Source organism: Oenanthe melanoleuca, chromosome Z (genome assembly GCF_029582105.1).
Source record: "Oenanthe melanoleuca isolate GR-GAL-2019-014 chromosome Z, OMel1.0, whole genome shotgun sequence".
In the NCBI taxonomy this organism is placed as follows: Eukaryota; Metazoa; Chordata; class Aves; order Passeriformes; family Muscicapidae; genus Oenanthe; species Oenanthe melanoleuca.
Window position 1 is genome coordinate 10,053,537 of NC_079362.1, and position 19,716 is coordinate 10,073,252.

The 19,716-nt window shown below is 46.3% G+C and overlaps 1 protein-coding gene across 1 annotated transcript; it reads right to left on the bottom strand.

Moving 5' to 3' along the window:
* Positions 1-14,744: 14,744 nt before the first annotated feature.
* Positions 14,745-19,201, bottom strand: LOC130265353 (inositol 1,4,5-trisphosphate receptor-interacting protein-like 1). The gene is made up of 3 exons (XM_056514394.1): positions 19,185-19,201; positions 18,596-18,949; positions 14,745-18,241 (listed from the first exon to the last, which is right to left on the bottom strand). Exons 2-3 carry the CDS (start codon positions 18,944-18,946, stop codon positions 17,648-17,650), a joined length of 945 nt encoding a protein of 314 aa, XP_056370369.1. The 5' UTR covers positions 18,947-18,949; positions 19,185-19,201; the 3' UTR covers positions 14,745-17,647.
* Between the last annotated feature and the right edge of the window lie 515 nt (positions 19,202-19,716).

Below are 19,716 nucleotides of genomic sequence, written 5' to 3' on the forward strand. Positions count from 1 at the left end.
CAGAGCCTCCATTATTTCTCAGTTGTCATCAGGATTAATTGTTGCAATAAAGGTAGTATATTGAGTATATTGAGTATATTGAGTATATTGAGATGGCCCTAGGTTTGCCTGGGCACCTGACCTTGTTAGGGTCATTGTCATGCTGTCCATCCCTCCCAAAGAATACCTCAAATACTTCTCACAGCTGATGGATCCTTTTCTCAAGGGTCTTCTAGCCCATTTTATGGTGGTGCTTCTGCATTCGCTCTCTGTAGACAAACTGTTCTCTTATACTCATTAAAAGCCGCTCCCAGAGGGAAAGGATGCCTGGCTTCCTTATGAATGCTTGGTCCACACCTGAGTATTGGGTCAAGGATCCCAAATTCCTTGCCTCAGTACCATTCAGTTGCACACCCGTACCCATAAGGTCCCAGACCCAGAGTAACCAAGTTGTAAAAGCCTTATGGCCCCGTTGTACAATGTCTGCTCGCAGATTACGGAGACTTTCGTGCAAGAGGGACTTGGTGATGATTTTAACCTCTGGTTCTCTTGCTAGTTGGGAGGGTTCTCCTTTTTGATCCTTGTTATCTAGGTGCCTTGGTTTTTTTTTAGACTTTCTGGTTTTTACAGGGGCGACTGCTGCTGGCTATGGCTGCCTTTGTGATTCAGCTGGAACCTGGACAGATGTAACATCTATGGGTTCCACTGCAGCACTATCAGACTTCCCCTTTTTAAGGCAGGGGGAGGATTTTTTACTAGCTGGGGAAAAGTATTCTTTTAGCATTTCACGCATGTCCCTCAGTAGAACCCTCACCCACTCCAGATGGTTTCTTTCTGCAGTGGGCTGTGGAGAAGGGTCAGGCTCTGGGGCAGCATCCCTATTTCCTTGGGTAGGTATCAGGGTGGTTATCCATGTCAATCCCCCCTTATCTCTGAATGCTAAATAGAACAAGTATATCAGCAACACCAGCCACTGTATATCATTAGCATTCAGAGCGAATCTGAACTCCTTGAAAACTGTGGGGTGGACTTAAAAAACTCGGTGATGGGTTGGGAGAAAATTTCCCCTGCTTCCTCACAGTAAGTACCATTATTGAAGTAACCCCAAAAACACCCAGTTAGAGTGCAATAACTCTGGACTCACTGGCCACCTGTCACAGGAAGTTAAAAATCCATGAGTTCTCCACCTGATCAACCCACAAAATGAACTGGGTAATAGCCACAGTAATCTTAGTGATGGGACCCATGGTCAAATACAGGCTTGCAAATGGGAGAGAGATATCTGTGATCACGTGGAGCCCAAACCAAGTTAAGCTGGACAATATGGTGCCACCTGACAAAAAACCTTAGGTAACTCAAGAAATGTTACTCCTTTTTTCACCCTTCTCTCAATGCCCTCAGACCCCACCATCTGGGTGTCAAAATCTGTCCAGGTTTGGAGGACAGGTACCTGCCAATAAAGGCAGGAGCTCCTCCCTGAAGTAAACAGAGGAATTCAGCAGCAATGAACCAAGAATTACAGTTACTGTTAATCCTTATTAGAGTTGTACAAAAACAACTATGTTAATTTGTTACAATAAGTTGTATCCCCAGTTAAAAAAGTTGTTCTCATAGTATATACTTCCCAGTTTAATCTCAGTTCCGAGTTTGTTGAGTTCCCAATTACTTCCTCCTTCTGCCCTGTCCCATCATCTCACTTCCGGCCCTGCTGCTGCACCCCCGTGCCAGTCCATCAAACTGAGAACTCTGCCCAATATGCAAAACTCCCAAGAGACACCTCCGCAGCAGAAGTTCCATCCAGACCAAAAATCCCTAAAAGCAACAGAACAACACCAGCTATAGGAACGCAACTGATACGGTCCAGCAGGCAAACCCTCAGCTACCAGAGGAAGCCCTCGTTCAACTTGCCATCACCTGATAAGCGGTGTAACAAAATGACCCCCCCCAACTTGACACACCTGGAGAGTTCTTGACGTGCTTGTGAGGTTGGAACTCCCATTCCTGCCTTCGGACGGGACTGCACTTGGGACCTCCTCTCCACGTTGAACTGGCTGAGCAGCAGCAGCAGGTGTCGGCATCCCTGTGACCCCCATTCCAATAAAAGAGCTGCTTCTTAATAAAGGCCTTGGCCCTGCGATTTTATTTACAACAAACTGGGGGCTCGTCTGGGATAGGCCATGCCCACAAGAGGACCTCAGCACCACCCAGAAGAGGGCCTCTAGGACAGCTGGCTGCCCCCGGACCCGGACATCGCGGGACCAGAACAATGCGGAGAGAGCCGGTAAGAAGACTGGCAGTGGGCACGGGAGGCGAGCGAGTGTGGGAGTGAATGAGACAGGGGCTGGCAGCTCGGACCGCCGAAGCAAGAGTGGGCCCCTGAGTACCGCGGTTCTGGACTCCCGCAAGGGAGCTGGCCGGGAAAAGGGGGAAGCGAGTGAGACCTACTAAGGCCTAAAGAGTGGAAGAAGTGCCTCCGGGAGAGGGTGAAGTGGGCCCCCCCTCTTACTTCAAAACCAAATTAAGGGTAGGCCAGGGCAGCGTGCCCTGCTGAGACCTAACCCGTAACACTGGGGTAGGCCGGGGTGGGGAGCCCTGCTGGGACCTAACCCAAAGATAGCGCATATTTTAAAGGAGTTCAGTTGTCTAGCGGTATTTTGTTCGAAGTATCTTCTAGTGTTAATTTGAGAAATTGTAATTATAATTTAAGAGAGGCCGAAGGTAGCTTCCGTTAGTTCAAAGGTTGTGTTGCCTGTCCGTGGTTTTTTTTCCGTTTGGGTAGAGGCAAGTTAAAGTTAGTTAGAGGCCTAGTAACGAGAGCAACCATGGGAAAGTGTCTAAGTAAGAGAGGAAGAGCTAAGGAGAGACATAACAACATTCCCCTTGATAGCCCGTTAGGGCAGTTATTGCAGAAGTGGGAACGTGATGATGGCACCAAGGAATTAGACAAAATACAAATGATACACTTCTGTGTAGAGATCTGGCCCACTCTAGATCTTCCAGAAATATGGCTGAGATGGGGAACCAGGGATCCCTAGATGTGCGCTCAACTAACCCAGTATCTGAGAGCCCGAGGGGATCCTGGTATAGAACAACTCCAATATGCAGTGTGCTGGGAGAGGCAGGGACTAGGGGGTGAGAAAGTTATGATCCATAACCTTCGGGAAAAGAGAGATAAGGATGGGGAGAGAGAAAGGGAACAGAATAATAGACGTGGCTGGGACCCCCTAGACCATCTGCCTCCTCCCCCTCCTGCATACCCACTAGCCACCCCTTCCCCTACATCACCAACTCCCCTTCCGATTTCCCCGGATCCCCCTGTAATCCCTACAATACCTGTAATCCCTACACCTACGCCACAAACTCCTCTTTCAACTCTTCCAGTTTCACCTGCTACCCCTTCACCTACCCCACAGAATCCCCCTCCAACTCTTCCAGTCCCACCTGTCACCCCTCCCCCAGTTCCGCAAATTCCCTCTCCAGCTCTCCCAGTAACACCTTCCATCCCTACACCCACTCCAAAAATTACCACTCCGACTCTTCCAGGCTCACCAGTCATTAGTTCTCTTACACCCCAGGCCCCACCTTCAATCTCCCTAAGTACTCTTCCAACTCTTGTAGTTTCCTCTACACCGGTGACTCCTTCCCCATCTTCACAACTTCCCTTTTCAAAAACCAACCCTTTCTACTCCCAGAATACATCTCCTCTAACACACACTCCAGAGTTGTTACCTTCCTCCTTGCCATCAGCAGTACCAGCACCGCTGGGGACAGGTCTTGCAACCCTCAACATCGATTCTTCACAAAAAAATGTTCAAACCACTCCTTTAGTAAATCCCAAGTTATAGGAGCCTCTGAGGGACACCCGTATAATACCAGGTCGAAGGCCAAGCTTTTTCCCTTATGGGAGGTTCCCATGGGAGGCATGGATGGGGGAGTAGGATTCTTGGATGCGCCACTCACGGCTTCGGAGGTCCAAGGTTATAAGAAAGAATTAGGAAATTTAGTAGAAGACCCAATTGGCATTGCCAATCACATCAATCAATTCCTGGGGCCAAGCATTTATACTTGGAAAGAACTAAACTCCATTTTGAACATACTGTTTACTCCAGAAGAAGTCCGCATGGGTCGAACGGCGGGAATAAAGATATGGGAAAGAGAAAATCGAGGTGGTCCCCCGGGAGACTACAAATTACCCATAACAGATCCTGGTTGGCAGCCAAATCAAGAGGGGGACAGGCGTAGTATGGAGGATTATTGAAGCTTAATAATTAAAGGAATAAAGGGGTCAGTCCCCCGTAGTAGTAATGCTAAGTTAGCGTTTGATGCGGCCCAAGAAAGAGACGAGACCTCAGCGTCCTGGTTGAACAGGCTCAGGAAAAATTTCCAACAATACTCCAGTTTAGATCCTGATAGTCCAGAGGGGCAGATATTCCTTAAGATGCAGTTTGTAACAAAATCCTGGCCCGATATAAGGAGGAAACTGGAAAAATTAGAAGATTGGCAGAATAGGAGTACCAATGAACTTTTAAGAGAAGCCTTGAGGGTTTATCTAAGAAGGGAAGAGGAGAATAGGTCGAAGGCACGAATTATGGTGGCAGTGGCCAGAGAAAGTGTCAAGGGTAAGGACAATCTAGACCCGCCAAAAACACCAAGAGGAGAAAGATCTGGGCCTGTCCCTGGGGAAGGGGAAAGGAGAACCACACCAGCCGGAAATCCTCCACGGACATCTGGAGGGCCATTGAAGTGTTACTACTGTGGGGAGGAGGGACACATAAGGCGGTTTTGCAAGAAAATAACGTTTGATGAAGCCATTGTTAAAGAGCAGGAAGCTTTGGAAAAGTTGTTAAGAGGAGAAGGGAGTGAAGAACAGGGGGGTCATGGGCTCTATTTAATAGGGGACCCAATAAAACATCAAGAGGAGCCCATTGTAAACCCAGAAGTTGGTCCCTATCATGAGGAAATAAAATTTGTAGTAGACACCGGGGCTGACTGATCTAGCCTTAGTCAACTTCCTTTAGGTACCACCATAGGAAATAGGACCTGTGAAGTCTTGGGGGCGGGGGGAAAACCTTTTAAGGCTAGCTTGATTGACAAAGTGGAAGTGAGAGGAAATTTTTGCCAAAGTGTTGCCAATTTTATATATCTACCCTGGTTAGAAGGCAATTTGCTGGGAAGAGATCTGCAAATCCAGTTTGGAATAGGAGTGGTTCCTAAAGAAGGGAAAATGGTAGCCCAAATGATAGTTCTAACCACTGGAGATTTGGGTATGATAGAACCAGAAGTCTGGGCGGAAGAAGGAAAGTACGGTTGTCAAGATATAATACCAATAAAAATAGAGATGCAAGAAGAGGGCCCCTCCATAAGAATACAGCAATATTCTATGTCGATAGAAAGCAAACAAGGGTTAGCTCCAATTATAACTCACCTATTGGCAGAAGGAATACTGGAACCATGCATGTCCCCTCATAACACACCCATATTGGCCGTAAAGAAAGCAGAAAATAAATATAGGTTAGTGCAAGATTTAAGAGAAGTAAACAAAAGAACAAAGCCAAGACACTCAGTAGTGACAAATCCCTATACGTTACTAAGCCAAGTACCAAGGGAACATGTATGGTTCACAGCAGTTGATTTAAAAGATGCCTTCTGGACCTGTCCACTTGCTGAAGAAAGCAGGAATTGGTTCGCCTTTGAATGGGAAGATCCAGAGAGTAGAAGGAAGCAACAGTTAAGGTGGACTAGGCTACCTCAGGGGTTTACAGAATCCCCCAATCTATTTGGGCAAGCACTAGAGAAGTTATTGGAGCAATTTACACCAGAAGAGGATGTACAAATCTTGCAATATGTAGATGACTTACTGATATCTGGGAAGGAGCGAGACCAAGTAAAAGAGACGAGTATCAAACTCCTCAACTTTTTAGGTAAAGAAGGCTTAAAAGTTTCAAAGACTAAATTACAATTTGTAGAGCCTAAAGTTACATACTTAGGACATATGATAGAAGAAGGATCAAAAAAACTAAGTCCTGAGAGAATATCTGGAATATTAGCCATCCCATCACCAAAAGCAAAGAGAGATATCAGGAAATTGCTATGATTGTTTGGATATTGTAAGTTATGGATAGACCAGTATTCCCAACACGTTAAATTTTTATATGAGAAATTAGTGCAATCAGAACCCGTAGATTGGACAGAAGAAGATGAAAAACAATTAAAAAATCTAAAAACAAAATTATTGTCTGCCCCAGTTTTAAGCCTTACGGACCTAAAGAAGGAGTTTGAACTATTCATCAATGCCAACAGAGAAGTAGCTTATGGAGTGCTAACACAAAAGTGGGGGGGGGCACCGGAAACCCATTGCATACCTCTCAAAGCTTTTAGATCCAGTAGCCAGGGGGTGGCCTACGTGCCTCCAGACTATAGCCGCTGTGGCTATCTTAATAGAAGAGGCTCAAAAGTTAACGCTCCAAGGAAAAATCATAGTTCGTACACCCTATGATCTCAGAACAATATTGAGTCATAAAGCACAACAATGGTTAACAGATTCGAGGATACTGAAGTATCCGAATCTGAAGTATTCCGAAGCCATGCTAATATCTACCAGGGATTTAGAATTGATAATCTCAAGAAGTCTTAATCCTGCACAGTTTCTCATGGGAGAACCGTTAGAAAATCTCGAACATAATTGTATAGAGATCATAGAACTGCAAACAAAAATAAGAGAGGATTTAGAGGACCAACCATTATTGTATGGAAGAGTATTGTTTACAGATGGGTCATCTAGAGTAGTAGATGGAAGAAGAATGTCAGGATATGCGATAGTGGAAAAAGTGGAAGGGACCAAGCTAGAAGTCGTAGAACAAGGAAAATTACCTTCACATCGGTCAGCACAGTGTTGTGAAATGCATGCCCTAAAGAGGGGGTTAGACCTATTAGAGCGGGAGGAAGGAACTATATATACAGATTCCAAATATGCCTTCGGAATAGTACACATGTTAGGGAAAATTTGGGAAGAAAGAGACTACTTAAATTCAAAAGGGAAAGAACTGATTCATAAGGACTTGATTAAATCTGTGCTGGAGTCTCTCATGAAACCGAGGGAAATCGCAGTTGTACACGTCAGAGGACATCAGAAAGGGAGCACGTTAGAACAGCGAGGGAATCGAGCAGTAGACCAAGCAGCAAAATTAGCTGCCAAGATGACAGGAGGGTCAATAAAGATCTTTAACATGGGTAGTGTATCACCAGGTGAGGAGAGAAGGCAAAAGCCAGTATATAGTAAGCAGGAAATAGAAGAGATGAAGAAATTAGGGTTACATCAAGGGAAGCAAGGTGAATGGTTAACACCGGATGGGAGAAAATACCTAAATAAGCCCTTGGCTCGAGAAATGTTGGCCAAAATACACAATTTGACCCATTGGGGAACCCAAGCAATATGCGATCATTTCTTGAAAGATTATCTATGTATTGGGGTACATAGTTTAGCAAAAACCGTTACCGATGGGTGCTTGATTTGTCAAAAAGCAAATCAGAAACAAATGCGTAAGTCAACACCTGGAGGAAGAGAATTAGCCCTAAGACCCTTCCAAAATGTGCAAGTAGACTTTACTGAGATGCCCTCAGTTCAGGGGTGTAAGTACTTGCTGGTGATAGTCGATCATCTTACCCACTGGGTAGAAGCGTTCCCTACCAAGAAAGAAACTGCTGAAGTAGTAACGAAAATATTATTAGAGCAAATTATTCCCCGGTATGGAATTATAAACAACATTGATTCGGATAGAGGCTCTCATTTCACTGCAAAAATTCTATAAGATATAACAAAGGCATTAGGTATAAAGTGGCGTTTGCATACCCCGTGGCATCCCCAAAGTTCTGGGAGAGTCAAAAGGATGAATAAATCCCTCAAAAATATTTTAACTAAATTAATCATGGAGACTGGAATGAATTGGCTGAAATGTCTTCCATTGGCCCTACTTAGAATCAGAACAAGACCAAGATCAGATATAGGGGCCTCCCCTTATGAGATAATGTTTGGACTCCCCTTCCTTTTATCCCCCTATAGCACGGGGCAATATTTGGAAGGGGAGGCAGCCGCCCAAAAATATTTAGAAACAATTGGAACTACATTAGAAAATTTACGAAAAAAGGGGTATCTTCCTCAAGCCTCTCCCTTGGATACTAACATGCATAGCATAACACCTGGAGATTGGGTCCACATAAAGTCCTGGAATAACGCTCCTTTAACCCCTAAATTTGAAGGTCCCTTCCAAGTCCTGCTTACCTCACACGCTGCCATAAAGACTCTCGAAAAAGGATAGACACACATATCCAGAGTAAAAGGACCCCTGCCACCCCCTCATTCCTCGCCAGACTCCGCAGCAACATCTCCGAAGTGGACTGCCACCCGAGACCCCGGAACCCTTAAAGTCACCTTAAAGAAGTCATCAAAGGTTGCATAAGACCAGAAAAGGCTGACTGTGGTGTCGAAGTTGTTAAGAAGTTAATAGATAAAATTGTTAAAAGTTGTCATAAGTAATTGTTACAGGTTACAGTAAGTTGCTACAAAAAGTTCATGTAAAGTTGCACATTAATCACTCACGCAAAGGTATTGAAGTGGTTGTTACAAGTTACAGTGTTTATTGAAAGTTATTGTTAAAGTTACACCTTAAGGAATTACATTAAAGTAGTCAGTAAGAGCTTAAAAACCTGGATCCAGAACACCAAAGGTTAAAAAGATAAATTCGCTTATAGGACATACTCCCAGTAAGGCATAAAAAAAAAAAAAAAAAAAAAATATACAAGCGTGAGAAAAAGGTGAAAGCAGGCACTCCATCAACTGAGCAGAGCCCGAGATCCAAGAGGCAAGGCCAGGCGAGATCAAAGAAAGAGACATGATTCGCACTGGACTCTTGGAAGGACTATTAATAGTCCTGGTAACCAGCAAGGTTGTAAAAGGGGCATGCCCTAGATGCTATAACCCAGTATATGAAGGAGAAGATCTGCAAGCCCTCCTCCAGATTCATACTCACATAAATCCTACTTGTTTTAACAAAGAACAGCTAACCACCTGTCAGGAAGGTGGAAAAACATATTGGCTAGCAAAAAATACTGCCACCTTTAGGCAACGCCTGACCGGAGAATGTCCTATCAGGGAATGGTTTTGTATAGAACACATAGAAAATCTTGAAGGAGCTGCTGACTTAGTAAAAGAAAAACCTTTAACACGGACAAGAATGGAAACCAGTGAACCCCCCAATAGAAATCTTTTTATTGAATTAATAGAAAAAATCAGTCATGAATTGAATATAACTAATTGCTATGTATGTGGAAGCACCCAAATGGCTGATGTGTGGCCCTGGGAAGGAATGAGTCTTACTCCTTTAGAAATATTAAGGTGGAAGCAGATGAATCAGAAACTTTCAGAGGAAGGGGAACGAAGAGTAGAACAGTGGGAATTAAAATCAAAGATAATAGGGGAAGAATGTATACAAAGAAAGGGAAGAAGATATAAAACCTATGTAGGGACAATGCCATGCAAAAGAACATTAATACTCAAAAAGGGAGAAAAAGAGTGGATCCCCAACGAATCAAAAACCTATTGGGCCATAGAAAAAAAAGAAACAGATTGTATCCATCACGAAATCTATAATTTGTATGAGTGTGCAAATAGAGGAAAGAATCCCTTCTGGGGAATAAAATCGATCTCAAAGTACTGGGAACACCCACACAATACACAAGCCACTACTTGGAGGGCCCCGCCATACCTGTTCTGGATATGCAGAAATAAGGCTTACACCCAGTTACCCGGGGATTGGACTGGGATTTGCACGGTGGGGATCATAAAGCCAGCATTCTTTTTACTCCAGAAAGACTCAGGGAAACACCTAGGAATACCTTTATATGACCAGTTACAAAGAAACACCAGGAGACGCAGAACCCTCATCGATCTCGGCAGTACTCAGAAGTGGAAAGGAAAGATTTGGACCCCAGAGGAAATTGTAAAAACGTATGGGCCTTCCACTTGGGCGCAAGATGGTTTGTGGGGATATAGAACCCCAATATACATGCTAAATAGGATCATACGCTTACAAGCAGTCCTTGAAATCATCTCCAATAAAACAGCTTTGGCATTAGATTACATAAGTGAACAGCTAGCTCAAACAAGGAACAGTAGTATACCAAATCAGGCTAGCGGTAGACTACTTATTAGCAAATGAAGGAGGTATATGCGGAAAATTCAACACTTCTGAGTGCTGCCTCGAGATCGATGACAAAAGCCATGTCATCCGAAATATCTCTAAAGAAATCCGTAAAATCGCTTACATAGGTACACAAGAGTGGAAACCCCTTACTAACACGACTGGTGGGACAGTTTCTGGTCATTTAAAGGAGAGTGGTGGAAGAAGGTAGCTTTCATAGTCCTAAGTTCCCTTGCTGGCTTTCTAATCCTCCCGTGCTTGCTCCCCTGTTTAATTCGGCTAATTACATCCACAGTACAAGCAAATTAGCAAGTTTCCCCAATTATAAGTCAAAGGCAGTCAACTATATTAAAGTTAAAATCTCAAAAAGAAGTAGAAAAAAAGGAAGTGATCACAGCCCGAAATATCTACAGACAATTCCAAAAAATTTGAAAGTTATATCCTGAAGAACCCGAAACCGCTAACTGATGCGGGTCAGAGACCCGATCAAAGAGAAAGAGTGGGGATTGAAGTAAACAGAGGAATTCAGTGGCAATGAACCAAGAGTTACAAACAGTTACTGTTAATCCTTATTAGAGTTGTACAAAAACAACTATGTTAATTTGTTACAATAAGTTGTATCCCCAGTTAAAAAAGTTGTTCTCATAGTATATACTTCCCAGTTTAATCTCAGTTCCGAGTTTGTTGAGTTCCCAATTACTTCCTCCTTCCGCCCTGTCCCATCATCTCACTTCTGGCCCTGCTGCTGCACCCCCGTGCCAGTCCATCAAACTGAGAACTCTGCCCAATATGCAAAACTCCCAAGAGACACCTCCGCAGCAGAAGTTCCATCCAGACCAAAAATCCCTAAAAGCAACAGAACAACACCAGCTATAGGAACGCAACTGATACGGTCCAGCAGGCAAACCCTCAGCTACCAGACGAAGCCCTCATTCAACTTGCCATCACCTGATAAGCGGTGTAACAAAATGACCCCCCCCTAACTTGACACACCTGGAGAGTTCTTGACATGCTCGTGAGGTTGGAACTCCCATTCCTGCTTTCAGACGGGACTGCACTTGGGACCTCCTCTCCACGTTGAACTGGCTGAGCAGCAGCAGCAGGTGTCAGCATCCCTGTGACCCCCATTCCAATAAAAGAGCTGCTTCTTAATAAAGGCCTTGGCCCTGCGATTTTATTTACAACATCCCTGAGATGGAGAGTGCAGACTCCTTTCCCTCAAATTATTATAATTTTGAAATCAGGGACTCTCAGGCATAGATATGGGGGTAAGAATCACAGTTCTTTACTGGCGCATATATATATATATATATCAAGGCAAACAAAATAACAACAGCTAGGAAATTAACAAACAGAACAGGAACCCAGTAACAGTTCTTCCAGCTGTGGGCACCTTTTCCCTGCGGTGCAGTTACCATCACAGCTGGCAGGCAGCACTGGCCAGCTCCCGGTGATCCCCTGTGGCTGGAGGGGCGCTGGGGTGATGGCAGCTGTGTCCCGGATGGGAAGGGTGGAGGAGAGACGCTGCTCACGGATCTTGGGGCAGTGTCGGTCCCGGTGCTCCAACAGGATGTGTGGAGGTGGAGGTGGGAGGGTGTCGGGGCAGGGGGGTTGTTCCCCAGCCAAGGAAAGCAGCTCCCGGGGTCGGTGTGGCAGAGCGGGTTTTTTCCAGCGACCTTTCTCCTCTGAGCCAGGCGAGTGAGTGAGCACAAAAGGGAATGCCGCTCCCCCCACTTGCTTTACCTGCCTGCCCCCATCCGTGCTAGGGTGTAGTCAACAAGTCCTTAGCATTACAATGAGAAAAATTCCACAGAGAGAAAGGGAAGAAGGAACCAACCCCAATATCTCCACAGTCTTGTTTCCACTTAAAAAAAAAAAAAAAAAAAAAAAAAAAAAAAAAATTAAAAAAAGCTTAGAGATTTCCCAGAATCATAGAATCAGGTTGGGAAAGACCATGGAGATCCTCAAGTCCCAGCTGTGATCTAACACCACCTTAGCAACTAAATTATCCTTATCCTCAACTGGGGGGCTCAGAACTGGACAAAGCACTTGAGCTGTGGCTTCACCAGTGCTGAGTACAGGGGAAGAATCCCTGCCCTGCTCCTGCTGGCCACACCATTCCTGATACAGGCCAGGAGCCGTTGGCCTTCTTGACCACCTGGGCACAGACTGGCTCATGTCCAGCCTGATGTCCATCAGTGATTTCAGGTCCTTTTCTGTTTGGCCACTGTCCAGCCACTCTGTCCCTAATCTGGAGTGCTGCAGGGGTTGTTGTGGCCAAAGTGCAGGACCCAGCACTTAGTCTTGTTAAACCTCACCTTGTTGGATTTGTGCCCTGGATCCATCCCTCTGCTGAGCTCTCCTACCCTCCAGCAGATCTACACTCACACCCAGCTTGGTGTCATCTACAAATTTGCTGATGGAAGACCCAATCCCCTCATCTGGATCATCAGTAAAGATACTAAACAGGAAATATCACTCAAGATGTTAAACAGGAAACGTCAATAAAGATACTAAACAGGACTGGTCCCAGCACTGACCCCTGGAGACACCACTGGTGACTGGCTCCTAGCTGGATGTGGCACTACTTACTCCCTACCACTCTCTTGGCCCAACCTCCAGCCAGTTCTTGATCCAGAGAAGAGTGCACCTTTCTAAGCCATGGGCTTCCACAGCCTCTCCAAAATCCACCAGGCTGGTCACCTGGTCATACAAGGAGATCAGATTGGTCAAACAGAACCTGCCACTCCGAAATCCACGCTGGCTGGCTCTGCTCCCTCGGCCATCCCCTAGGTGGCCTGTGATGCCACTCAAGGTGGTCTGTTCCATCACCTTGCCAGGCACCGAAGTCAGGCCGATGGGCCTGGAGTTCCCTAGATCCTCCTTCCAGCCCTTCTTGGGGATGGGCTCACATTGGCACCCCCAGTCCTCTGGGACCTCCCTGGTAAGCCAGGATTGATGATAAATGATGGAGAGCAGCTTGGGGAGTTCATCCAGCAGCTCCCACCTCCCCCTAGGATGGATCCCATCTGCTCCAAGAGACACCTGTGAGCATCTGAGTGGCTCAGGAGGTCACCAGCTGATTCATCCTGGATTACAGTGGACTGTTCTGCTCCCTGTCCCCATCTCCCAGCCCAGGGGGAAGAGCGTGTGAAGAGCATGACCAGTCTTAGTCCTGAAAACTGACACAAACAAGGTTTTAAAGCACCTTTGCCTTTTCTCCAAGTTTGGTCACCTAATTCCCTCCCACATACATTATAGAATGGAGATTGTCCTTTCCCATCCTTTTCCCATTAAGGTATTTATATAACTATTTTTTATTATCCTTCACAGTAGACACCAGTAAGTTCTACCTGGGCTTTTGCCTCTCTAATTTCATCACTCATCCCTCATACTGAAGGAACTGAGCAGAACAGCACCAGAGCTCCTGCCCCATCAACCCATCAACCGCAGCCTTGAAGTCCTTTTTAGTTACCCTGGTTCTCCTCTTTTCAACCTCATCAGTGCCAGCATGGACAGCCTTGTCTCTGTCCCAGGCTGTCTTGAACTTGTGGATGATCAGTGTGTGTGTCCTCAGATGGAGAACCTGCTGTTTTCATAGTGCAAGCCTTGAATCCCACACTGCACTGCAAAGTTCGAGGAAAGGAGCCAGAGAACGAAAAAAAGCCACCAATGTGTTATAACTGGAAAACTGATTTGGAAAACTACACATTCAATACTAAACTTGAGGTGCTGTGCATTCAGCCAAAAGCTGTATTTGTCTTGGTCCCTCTGCAGAATAGAAATGACACCTCAGCCAAATGGAAGTTGTGATGCTGTCTAATCCAGTGGTTTAATCTCTCTTCACCCAGCTCTAATGGCCTGAGGATCAGACGGAATGGATAGGTATAAACACCTTTCTGCAGTGCAGCAAGACACCTGAGAGGCTTTGCAAGGGCATCTTAGATACCCCTAGAAAAGCAATATTTAACATTTGAGTAGTCCTCCTTATACCAGTGAAGTCCAGCCATCAAGTGAAAGGTAAGTAGCATAATGTTGTGCAATTCCTTGTAGCCCAAGACAAAGGGTATTTGGAAAGAAAAAGAAGTTTTCATTATATATTTTATATATATATATATATATATATATATATATATATATATATATATATAATATATTTAGTTAATCTCCTCTCCTATCTTAGCCCTAAGATTTTTCTCTACACTATTTTTTCAGAAGCCTGAGAAAGTGTTCATGGGAAAAAACATTCTCCTTCCCCCTCCAGGTCAGAGACAGGGGAAATCAGGAGAAAATTTGAGTTGTTTTTCCAACCCACACAGCATCATTCCTAGTCCATAGCAATGGAATTTTTAACATTGCAAGTTGTTATTGCCAGAATGAAGTAAATCCAAAATGAACAGGTCAGTCCAAGCATTCAGGCAGTTTGACAAGACAGTGACCTTCAGGATCATTTGCTCACTCTCATGTCATAATTATCTTCTGAATAAAGCCATAACTTTAGTTCAGGCTAAGCATCTGAACAGTGTGAATTAAATGAATATTAAATAATAGAAATTAAAAAATACAAAATCCAAAAAATCAGGGCCTTTAATCTAGTACTGACAAAGGATGATAACAGAAACATAAGCCAGAAGGCAGAAGCTTACAAAACTCTTCTCCAGAGTTTACATTTCCCATTGCAGCACCCAAGTACTGCTGTAGCCAATGCAGTCACTCCTGCTGTTGCTGCCAGATTCTCAGCTGAAAACCTGGCATAAATTAAATTCAGTCCATTGAATATTACACTTGTTAAACAAATCTGTGAGCTTGTTCATTTGTTTATTTGGCTGGCTGGTTTGTTTCATGTCTCTTTGGCAAAATTAAAATGGCTCACAGTGGTTACTGAATTTGCTTCCAGAGTTCTTTAATTTCTACCCTTTTCAGGTTTTGTGTCTTTCTTCTCTCACTTGTGGCAATCAGGAAATCTTTTGTGTTTATAACCACAGACTTCATCCCTGGAAATCTTGCTCAAAGCACAAACCTCTGCTCTGACCTGCAGAAGATTTCCTCATGGTTAACCAAATCACCTTGTTCTACATGACTTTTCTTCATCAGGGTACTTCACTTGTGTTTTGGCATCTTCTAGGTTGAGCCTTGGGGTTTAGCTTTTCTATTGTTCATATTCTCTGCTGCCTGGTATGTAACTCTGAAACTTCATATTAGGTGTTAGCAAGTTCTCTTCACAGGGGAGTTAGACAAAACAATCCCTTCCCAGCTGGAGAATCAAAGACACCAGGTGCCGAAAAAGCAGAAATAATGGCCAAGGGAAGGGGGCAAGCCAGGGAGTTCAGACTTTATAACCTGAAGCTGTAATTGGACAATTAACCTGGTATGTCAAAACTTATAAAAGTGTAGAAATTTGTGTCTGGGATCCATCTTGGATTCGTCCTGCATGTAACCCTGGCCAGAGTCTTGTGCTGCCCAAGGTGGATCCTTTTAAGGCCTTTAAATAAATACCCATTTTGTCCATTTAACTCTGTCTGGTCTTTGTTCCAGGTCAGCCTTTCATCATCTGGATGCCAGGCACCCACCAAAGCCACTCCGTCGCTTTCCGCTCATGGGAAAGGAAATACGGTGCCCATGAGTGATGGGCAGAGAGAGACCACTCACTAAACAGAATCATGGGTGAAACAGGCTCAGCTTGGGGATAGTAATTTAATTTATTGCCTACAAAATCAGAGCAGGAAAACGAGAAATAAAAGCAGACCTTAAAAGCCTGTCCTCCCACCCCTCCCCCATCCCTCTGCCTCCTCCCCCAGTGCTACTAGGAGAAGGGAATGGGGGTCCCGCAGCTGGAGCACAGCCAGCCTGGCATGGCTGTTCCACCTGGAGAGCTGGGACACGGGGGAACATCCCACCAAAGTGGGAATCACAGCACAGACAGGACACTGGGGAACATCCCACCATAGTGGGAATCACAGCACAGACAGGACACTGGGGAACATCCCACCAAAGTCAGACTTACAGCAGAGCTGTGGGGAATGGCTGGGGACGCCAGGAAACACCCCACCAAGGCAGGACCCAGAGAGACGCAGGTCGGCAGGAATCACCACCCCAGTGCAGGAAGGTCAGGCAGATGGAATGTTTGGCTCAGTGAGTTAGGGGTGCTGCAGCAGCCCCGAGGCCACGGCTTCAAACCCTGCATCTGCCTTCAGTCGCATCGCTTGGGGCATGGCCTGGAGCGAGCGGCTGCATGGCTTTGGGCCATGGCAGCGAGCCTTGGTAGGCGGAGGGTCCGCGTGGAGCCGGAGGATCTCTGTGGAGTGGAGGGTCCATGTTGAGCAGAGATTCCATGTGGAACAGAGGAAATGCTTGGGCCTGAGCAGGGCAGAGAAAACCCTTGGGTAGCAATGATGAGATATGAAAAATCCCAGCAACGCAAGACTGGAAAGAATCTAACCATTCTGTCCAAGCACAAATGGAAGACGAAAGCCAGTAATTACCTAGCTACTGCCATGGACAGATGCCTGGAATATGTGAACCTGGCAGAACAACTTCCCCTTTTCCATCAAATTCATTATTCCCTTTGCCTTCCTTTTCTCTTCCTTTTGCTCCACTGCACACTCACACCTTCCACCTGACACAATCCAAGCACCTCACAATCAAACCAGAATTGTTTTTTCTCAACCTCATTTTTCAGCTTTCAAGATACTCCGTAGGCAAATGAAAAACAAAGTAAACATATATCAAAGAAATTCCCATCTTTCATTAGAATCTTCATCGTATTAACCCATAGGTATGTGAAGTGAAATACATGGGAGCAAGAGGGAGACTGGTGAACACCAGTTCTCTTTGGAAAATATGTTGGGAAATAAGGTCAGGCAGCCTTTGGAAAAATGGAACTTGCTGGATTTATGATGTCCGTGGGCTCTGTCCACATGGGTGACAAGGAAAGGCCACCAGCCCTTGCTGTCATGCATGGTGTTTCAGGTGTCCTGGAAATTAGATTTCGCAGAGGTACCACACAAAAAGGGATACCCGTAGATACTGGTATTAGTTGACACCTTCAGTGGATGGCCAGAAAATTACTGTCTTGGGATGACTTAATGATGCTTGTATCCCGAAATTGTCTGTTGGTGTTGAATACTGAATTCTGCATCTTTAAGACTGGTTCCAGGAGTGAAGTTTGTTTGATTGTTTTATTGTTTTGTGTTTATTAAGTTATTTTAAAAAGTTCATTTTACAATCTTTAGAGGATGGTTTTTTATTAAATTAATAAGAGGGAGTTGTGCAGGCTGGTGGGCTTACAGAGCAAGGGTCTATTATGGTCCTGTGGTGGTTTGTAAAGATTTCTTGAAATTTTAACCTGTCAAGACCTGAACAGCCTCCTTTGGAAACAATGATGTCACCTCCGCAGTGGTGGTCACTTGGCAGTGAGTCTGAGAGGTGGCAGCTCTCTGGCCTACATGGTGCTGCTGTTTGCTGGTTGCTGCCTACTCAAGGCTCAGGAAAGCACCTGAGCCGTCTTGCTGCACAGCCAAAGCCAGCTCAATCCTGCAGTGCAGCCCACAGGTGCTGCTCAGCTGCCAGATGCAGGACTTGCTGGAGGGCAGTGCTGTGAGATGGTAGTAACGCGACTGTGGTAAACAGCGCCAGGCTGATGCCACCAACATCTGGACCCACTGGGTGACTTTCTTTGGATCTAAGCATGAGCCCGTGCAGAGGGTGTCCAGCAGGTACCAGTCCTGATCCTGGGGCAGCAGGCCACCAGAGGCATGCAGGAAGCACGTCTGCCCCAGCAGCTGCTCCCCGGTGCACAGGCACTCCAGCGCCACACGGATGCGCCTGGCTGGTGGCCGCTCTGTGCTCTCCAGGCTGAAGGAGTGGCCAGGGGGTGGCCGCAGGATGACCAGCGGGCGGTAGGTGCTGTTGCTCTCCTGGATGCTGCAGCATTCAGAGCAGGTGTCACAGCTGCACCCAGGGCCTGGGTGCAACTCCGGCATGAAGCTCCTGCGGGAAAGCACTCGGCAGACACCAAGGAGCTCGTCCACCAACTCCTTCAGTACCTTTGTGCTGGGCAGGCCCTGCTGGAACATGGAACAGTTGGGCTTGGCAGTGACCTTGAAAGGCCATCCAGTGTCAGCCTGCAGCAATGAGCAGGGACATTCTCAACTAGACCAGGTTGCTAACAGCCCACTGCAGCCTTATCCTGGATATGCCCATTGGTGATGGGGTGGGCACAGCCAAAGTGCTGCCACGACTAGTCTGCACCCTTGAGTTTCTCGAGCTCACCGACTTTCTCCCTACTCCCAACTTTCTCCTCACTGCCAGTGTTCTCACTGCTGCCACGCTTCTCCTTGCTGCCAGCCTTCACCTGGCTACTAACCTTCTCCTTCTACTTGTTTTTGACCTTCTCATAAGCCAAACTTCTCACTGCTCACCTTCTCCTCGCTGCTGACAGCCTTCCTTCTCTTGGCTCCCCTCTGCTCCCTGCAGCTGGCAGAACCACGCTTCTTCCTCCTGACCAGACAGCAGCCCATACCCAGCAGGCCCAGAAGCAGGGTTGCTGCACTGGCCCAAAGCAGCCACTGCTGTTGCAGTGCCAATGAGAGCAGAGCTTCCATGGTGCCACTGCTGCCCTGCATCTCCTTCAGGAGCCGAGTCATCTCCTGATGGAGATATTCCTCACGTTCCAGCATCCGTTTTACTTCATCCTTCTCAATATTTAGATTCACTTTCAGCCCAGCGTGGGTGGCTAACAGGGAAAGGATGAAGGTCAGCATTGGAGACATGGCCTGGAGGGAGAAAGGGGGCTCAGCACATCTGGCTGGAAAAGAGCAGGGGGCTGGAGGCACCTGGAATGTCCCCAGAGCCTCTTTGGGCATCTGCCACAATGACAGCCTCAGGCCTCTCCTCCCCCAGCCCTGGGGACAAGCGCCCTGTCCTGAGGGTCCCAGCTCTCACTCTGCCTTTCAACACATCTTTCCCAGGTCCCATCCAGTCTAGCATTCCCTGGTTGATTGCACTCACTGGCTGCTGGAACCCAACTGCCCACTACTGCCCTGCACACAGGTGCCAGCGTGAACTGTTCTCTGTGATGTCACAGCCAGCAGAATCGTGTCACTCAGCTGCCGAGCTGTCTGTGCCCCTGCTCACAGCTCCTACTGTGACACATGACCTGGCGTGTCACAGTCCCCAGAGCCACCTCCCAGCCCACAAGGCCTAGCCTTCATCCCCACTGCTGGCCTCAGCAGCTCCTGGGCATCCTCACCCTGAGTGCAAAGCCAGCCACAGGAGCCGCCCAGCCAGGGCACTCCGGATCCAGGCTGCAGACAGCCATAGACCATCACTGAAAGGAACTTGGGGACTGGAGCTGGATCTTCCTGCTCTGACCACTCAACTACCCTCTAGGTGGACTAAATCTCACCTGCTGCAACTGGAGCACATTTCCCCTTCTTGCCCATCCCAGAATATGGTTTGTGGGGGCTGGCTTTTTTTCCCCTTACTTACAGAATTTCTTCCCACATGTTGCTAGCAAACTAACTACTGGTACTTAAGGAAA

Coding starts and splice junctions, on each gene's coding strand:
- LOC130265353 (XM_056514394.1), bottom strand. CDS start 18,946: ATGTCTCCAATGCTGACCTTCATCCTTTCCCTGTTAGCCACCCACGCT. Junction 18,242..18,595: donor CTGTCAGCAGCGAGGAGAAG/GTGAGCAGTGAG, acceptor TCCATGTTCCAG/CAGGGCCTGCCCAGCACAAA.